Source organism: Hippocampus comes, unplaced genomic scaffold (genome assembly GCF_001891065.2).
Source record: "Hippocampus comes isolate QL1 unplaced genomic scaffold, H_comes_QL1_v1.1 scaffold176, whole genome shotgun sequence".
Lineage (NCBI taxonomy): Eukaryota > Metazoa > Chordata > Actinopteri > Syngnathiformes > Syngnathidae > Hippocampus > Hippocampus comes.
In genome coordinates, this window is record NW_017805826.1 from 1716044 (window position 1) to 1722968 (window position 6925).

General features: G+C 39.9%; 1 protein-coding gene across 1 annotated transcript in view; it reads left to right on the forward strand.

Moving 5' to 3' along the window:
- LOC109526085 (zinc finger FYVE domain-containing protein 1-like) overlaps window positions 1-6434 on the forward strand; it is a 13838-nt gene extending 7404 nt beyond the window's left edge. Inside the window, exons 8-11 of the mRNA XM_019887108.1 lie at window positions 1408-1574; window positions 1911-1957; window positions 2031-2135; window positions 4812-6434. Coding sequence (XP_019742667.1) covers window positions 1408-1574; window positions 1911-1957; window positions 2031-2135; window positions 4812-5044 — 552 coding nt within the window. The 3' untranslated portion in view covers window positions 5045-6434. The remainder of the gene's footprint in view (window positions 1-1407; window positions 1575-1910; window positions 1958-2030; window positions 2136-4811) is intronic.
- The last annotated feature ends 491 nt before the right edge of the window (window positions 6435-6925 follow it).

Consider the following 6925-nt stretch of genomic DNA (forward strand, 5'->3'; position numbering starts at 1 on the left):
GGACTATCTACTGCTGAGGCTCGCTTAGCTTGAGTGGAGTCGCCACAACAGTAATACCCTCGCCTCGCATTCTCATGGCCTCGCCATATCTTGGAGATTTCGAAATTTCGGCCCGAACGGAAGCCACAAAGGGTACACGTGTGCACACAAAAGGAAGATTAATCATTGAATGTCGAGTATTTGAATAGCGTTTGTGTAAACTAATTCATGCTTGATCGGCCAAGTGCGTGCGCGCGCATGGGTGTGTGTGTGTGCGCGCGTGCGCACACACACACACACACACACACACACATTTATTTTATTTTTTTTTTTTCCGGAATTTTCAGAAAAGTCCACTTTCATCTCTGTAGAATACAATACAATACATCCTGATTTATATAGCGCTTTCACAACAGCTGCAGCTGTAACAAAGCGCTGTTATGTAACAACCCAAGACCTACAAAAAAAGTCTCATATGCGAAAGCTAACAGGATGTTTGCGATTTTTAATTTTCTTTCAGGTTTGGAACCTTTTTGGCCTTTTATAGAGTTCATATTTTTTAAAAAGTCCTCCAAGAGGTTTTACCTGATTGTCTTGAAACTGTGGGTTTCTTTCAAACTAAGATGATCTTGACAACAGGGAAAGCAAGTCTTTTTATTTTGCTAAACACCGTTGCCTTGGCAACGTACTGTATGCCAACAAAAATGATATTGAGCCTTACTCAAAATTCAGAAGGAATTCGGCCATTTTTAATTTCCTTTCAAGTTTCGCCTCATTTTTGGCCTTTTATAGAGGTAAGGTTTTTTTCAAAATAGCATGAATGTGATGTACTTCAATTTTTAAAAAAATCCAAATCCAACGTGCCAGTATCCCAACGTGCACAAATTTTCAATGAAGCAGGGTTGGTTGTACGTGTCAGCAAGATCCATTAAATTTTGGAGGTGTTATACAATCAGAGATGAAAGTCCTCCGGATTTTCCCGGAATTCCGGGTTTTTCAAATTTTTATGAAAATTTCTCCGGAGAATTGAGGAAAATTTGCATAATTTTAGAAACGTCTTTGGGAGTGAATGGGTTAACTGCCTTATATTATTGATCGAAACAAAAATATAAAAAAATACAAGAACACCTAAGATGAGACTGCTAATGTAAAGCAGTTACATATTCCGTTCCCATTGTAAAACTGAAGTAGGAATCCTCTAAGAATCAGCAAACAGCAGCGTGTCTCACCACCTGCTTCCTTATGTACTGTATTTGTACAAATGAAGTCTTCCCTTCAAAGAGACACCTTGCTTCACATTGATTGACTCTCTGCAGTTGGGTTAAACGCCCTCAGCTAATATCTGAGGAAATATTGAATCAATCATAAATTGCAGACAAAACTGTCATCTTAATTTTGTAGTAATAATTGAATGTCTGTGTTGTGCAGTCAGAGGGCTTTTTAAAGGACAACAGCAATGCAGCGCAGCGTCTTTTGGATGGAGTGAATTTGGTGGCCCAGTCTGTATCGGAGCTCAGTGTCAAGCCTGCTAAGGCCGTCACCTCCTGGCTGACAGACCAGAGTAGAAATTCAAATCAACATTGCAACGTAATAGAGTGCAATTTTCATTCCAATAGCTGAAACTTGAAAAAGAAAAAGAAAACACATCTGCTTAATCTTGGTTGGTCATCAGTCTTTATTTTTTATATATGTGTATATGTATGTCTATTTATTTCTATAGTGTCTAGAGAGGTTTAATGCTTAAGAAGTGCAGTCCACATGTTTACGTCTCATTGTTGCTTGAAACATGAAAAGTTGAATAGAGCCACATACAGTATTTTGGAGGTGTTATACAATACAATACAATACATCCTGATTTATATAGCGCTTTCACAACAGCTGCAGCTGTAACAAAGTGCTGTTATGTAACAACCCACGACCTACAAAAAAAGTCTCATATGCGAAGATGTATGCTTTGAGCAGAGAGCCTTACATGCAGGTACAGTCGCGCTCACCTCACTGTTTTCCTCGGACAGTGAGTGCACCTCATGAAGCATTTTGTCATCATGCAGCTCATGAGGAGGAGGAGGAGGAAGGCGGAACACTCGCCAGGAAGGTTGGCGAGGCAGTGACCAACACCATAGGGGTTGTCGTCACCGCTATTGACATCCCACTTGGTGAGTGTTTCCCAAAGCAAAACCTTGAGAGGATTGTTGTGTAATAGGAGTAAGTCACTCTGTCAACGTTGCCGTATGAATGCATTGCCCTCTGGTGGCAGAGGCAAATCGTCTTTACAGTCATGGTGTGGGATCCTTTTCCAGCTTCATCGCTCATGACCAGCCTGCAAACCTGCACCGATAAGAAATTTAAGATGTCATTACTCCTAACTTGTGATGAAGAGACCATATTTTCTGTGCTTTTTCGGTTAAAATGTCCCAAATGTCAACACTTATCTTTGAAGATTTGATGGCGCCTGCATGGCATCATTGCTCAACCGCTGCCATTTAACATTCAGCTCTGTCATTAATTTGCGCAGTCTTATTGGAATTGAGAGATTCAGCAGATGCTCAATAGCTTCGTTAATTTCATTTTAAGGGCCCTCGTTTCAAATTCACTCTCATTGTACATAATTTAAATGTCACTCAGAGTGGTCGTTCTAAATGCAACAATCATGCAACGATTTCATGTAGTGGATTACATGAGAGGGTTTGTTGTTTTGAATTTCCAACAGGAAACATCCCATGGCAATAAATAATGTCCGATTGCTCTTGTACACTCACCAGCCATTTCCTTAGGTAACACTTTTACAATTTAAATCATAAATACATTTTATCAAATACGATAAATATCCACTGCAATTCTACACTAATGCACCTCAAAATCACCATATGAGACCAATGACTTCAGTGAATAGTGATTGAGTGCTTATAATCGTTGATATTTGTTGGTTTGTGCATTTTTGCCTTTCTACAAGTGTACCATAATCACTCCATTTGAGTGGTTGTTGAAAAAAAATGTTGGAAAAACAACAACAACAAAAACACACTGATTCGCTACCTGCTTCAGAATATAATTTCACTTTTCAATTTGGCGCACTAAGAGGACCCATGTGAAAACTATCCAAAGGCGGTTTTATAGATCCGCGTAGCTATAAAGGGGATCTTTCCACAATCAGAAATGTACTTGACAGTATTTGCTGGTGTGGTGTGTGTGTTTATATCAACAGGCCTCCAGTTACGGACCTGAAAGGCAATACATCTTCTTTACTGAACTCAATACTCTGTTGCACTTTGTCTGCAATGATAGAATGAGGACCTCAAATGAGACAGGACACAATATGGAGTGAAGTATTTCAGTATGGCAAACTGCTTCTGCTGTTCTGCCATTCCCCTCAGAGTGAGGCAGCTGTCACAGATGCTACTGTGGATGTGTGAAAAAGCTGCCACCATATGGATCGTGTCAGTGGTACGCTTTCAATAAACAAACAGTCAATAATGATAATGTATGATGAACACTCCACACAAAAAATCTAAAGATAAAAGAGGGCAAACAACAGAAAACAATAAAGGGATTTATTATGAGTCGGGGGGAGGCCTCGTACCTGCTCTGAATTTTAATTATTCTCGTTTGGCATTTCTATGCTTTGTTTTAGGAAGGCCCTCTTTTCCAGCATGACTGTGCCCGTTCCCACAGTATTAGAACCCTGACCTTAACCCAGATCAAATCAGACAATGACACAATGAAAAACAGAAAAGGGTTTTTAATCTGGAGTATGTCTTTGAACTTTTTCCCCATGCTAATATGGCCTCTCCAAAACATGCAAGTAAAATAACATGAAGTGTGAGTGAATCGTTTCTCTCGAGAGTATATGCAGTGCCATTTGCTGGCGACCAGTCAAGGGTGTACCCCGACTCCCGCCCAAATTTAGCTGGGATAGGTTCCAGCAACCATAAAAGTGCTTTAGAAAATGGACGGATGGTTCAGAACTGTGTCGCTCTGGCTGTTGGGTTACATGACAACAGCTTTTTGGAGCATGAAACCAAAATATCTCTGTGTTGTCCAGAATCTAAATCTAATTGATAGCGGTAGTTCTACCTGCTCATGTTCTTGTCGTGAATTGGTGTTTGATTAATTTATGCTCTTACGTATTAGATGTGCAGCGCAATTGAGCAAACAAGCTTTCCAGATTTACAAATGGCTGCTTCAAAACAAAATGGCTGTCTTCCTGTTCAGTTTTAGGCATGATCCTACTTTTTGTGCTTCTTATGTTATATTTAGACATGTCTATGCAGTTTTGTGTTGATCGGTGAACTTTTTGCACACACAAAATGTGTTTTTTCAGGTATATTGAGGCCCTCACAAAAAGGCAAGGAAGAGAATAAACAATGATACCAAGAGGGCCTTCGTACTAATAACATTAAAACTATCGGCATGTGCAAGGATGTCAAAACAGCAATGGCAGAACACAGCACTATAGGAGTATTTGTGTTTATACATTTCTCCAGCAAGGTGTACATATATACTGCCGATGGAGTCATATAATAACTTCCTTGACAAAATATTCATTGATGTATCATACTACATGGTCTATACAATTTTTTTCCCCCAGATTTTTTTCCTGATGTATCATACTACATATGCAGATGAAAGCTGGCCAAAGTTTCACCCTAAAGGCTTGATGTGTTGGTCGCTCTTCTATACAATTTTTTTCCCCCAGATTTTTTTCCTGAGATGGCTCCTGTTTTTAGAACTGCATGGCTGTCTGGATCATATGCTCTCATGTGCCGTGTATTGCCCACAGCCTTTTGGTCGCGCACCCCTGCATTACTATCAATATTCTGTGCTCCTTGAAGGCCTGGTGAAAGATGCCGCCCGTCCTGCCTACTGGGTGCCCGACCAGGACATTCTCTCTTGCCACATCTGCCGACGCGAATTGACTGCCAAACTGTCCAAGCACCACTGCCGCGCCTGTGGCCAAGGGGTGTGCGACGACTGCTCCCCGGAGCGTCGAGCGGTGCCGTCTCGCGGCTGGGACCACCCCGTGCGCGTATGCGCCAGCTGCAACCAAAAAGCCGGAGATCTTTAACAGAGATGATCTTCCATTACTCAGAATACTTGGACAGAACCGCTCGCTTTGTTGTCATACCTCTGCTTCTCCAGTGGTATTGTATCTGTGGAGAGGACGTGCTTAGGTATACTGTATGTAGGACACTTAACCAAATTTGGGAAGGTGAGCGTTCATGTGGCCTTTGTAGAGCAACCAGAATCTGTGAGTTACTTGACTGAGAGTGTAATATGCATTTCCACTCTTGATTATTCAATGTGTATATTGGAACTCTTATTGATACATGTCCACATGTGTATGATAGATGGCTGATGAGCTATTTTTCTACTAGGAGAAAATATTTTTTAAAAAAGTAACATTTAAAAAATACTAGGTAGTTGAGAGTGTTATTAGATTCCAGACATTCTTTTTATCAATGAGTATTGTCATAATATATGTGTAATGGCCAAGAGATGTTTGATATGCGTGCAGGTTACATTGCATGCTGTGTTCCAACTTTTTAGTTTTTGCACTAAGCTTTTCTTCAGCTGTTATAGGTTGTTGCTAACCATGGCCAAAATAACGGATGTCCAAATTTTGGATAGATCTGCCGTGCCAAGTCATTCAGGTCACTGTGTCCGTGCTGGTATGATATTTATATTTTACCAAGTCAGTTGTGGGTGTATGATGACGTAGAACTGTTTGCAGCTTGGAAATGTAGTTATGTTTGAGAATTGATGTCAAAACAAAAAACAGCTGTCTGATATGCATGACAATATATGAGAGCCTTATGGTCATTTACTTTGTTTTTTTGAGGTTGCTGTTTGAATGACTTCATCTCTTTTACCAGACAGTACGTTTAAACACCAGTACGTTTAAAAAACGTAATTTTTAACGTTATTATTGATGGCTGCTTTATTTTTGTTTTTGCTTTTTTTGTCCCTAATTCTGTCATGCTCTTTGTCCCTTAGACGTGTAATTTTTTTCCCAGTTTTTAACTGTCATTGAAAATATATTTTGCCATTTTTCCCCAACCTATATTTCTTTTCTCCATTTCACATATGTATTGTTCATCCTATGTAGACTGCCGCTCGAACAATATGAAGTGACTGAGACGTCATGTATCTTTTTTGTTTTGCATCACAACATGTCCTGTGTCACTACCTAAACGTAATGCCATGGAAGATCAACGCCTTAGAAAGGCTTGTCTTTTGTTTTAAATTTAAGTGAATGTAACAGTCGGCTACACATAGACATTAAAGGGCAAAGAAAATACGATACTGATGAATCTTTGCCCGTTAACTTCTCTGGTCCAAAAAGGCCTCCTGCATGACTTGATTTGACAATGTTGTATCGCACTCCGACATGACATAGCATTGCGCAGGATAGAATAGGAACTACATCATGTCGTATAACTGGAGTTCATTCCTTTCAAAAAAAAAATCCAATCTGTTGCTTCCCATATCTTCTGTGGTGTTTTATAAACGCGTGCATGGATGAAAATATTTGACAGAGATAAAAAGTGTCAAAACATGAAGTGGGACTCGCCCTTTGTGTCTGTAATGTGTGTTTTGGGGCGTAGTGTGTGTTAACCACTAACTGCAGTCCTATGTGGGAGGAAAACAGTGTTTGCATTCCGTGCTGCACTTTTCTCTCACCGCTGCAGGCTCCGATAAAATGAGGAAAAGCATTCCCTTCGAGCTTATTGATGATGCCACTAAATAATTAATTATTAGTTGAATGAATAATTAAACATAGCTTTCTTGTGTCCACTCTTTCACGTCGTTACGTGTTAGTGGTATGCCAAAACTAATGTGACTCACTTAAATTGTGACTCTCGAGCTACATATACTTTGCTACGCTAAGTGGTGTGAACATATATAGTGAGGGAAAACCCTTTAAAATTATTTTGACAGTTTACCA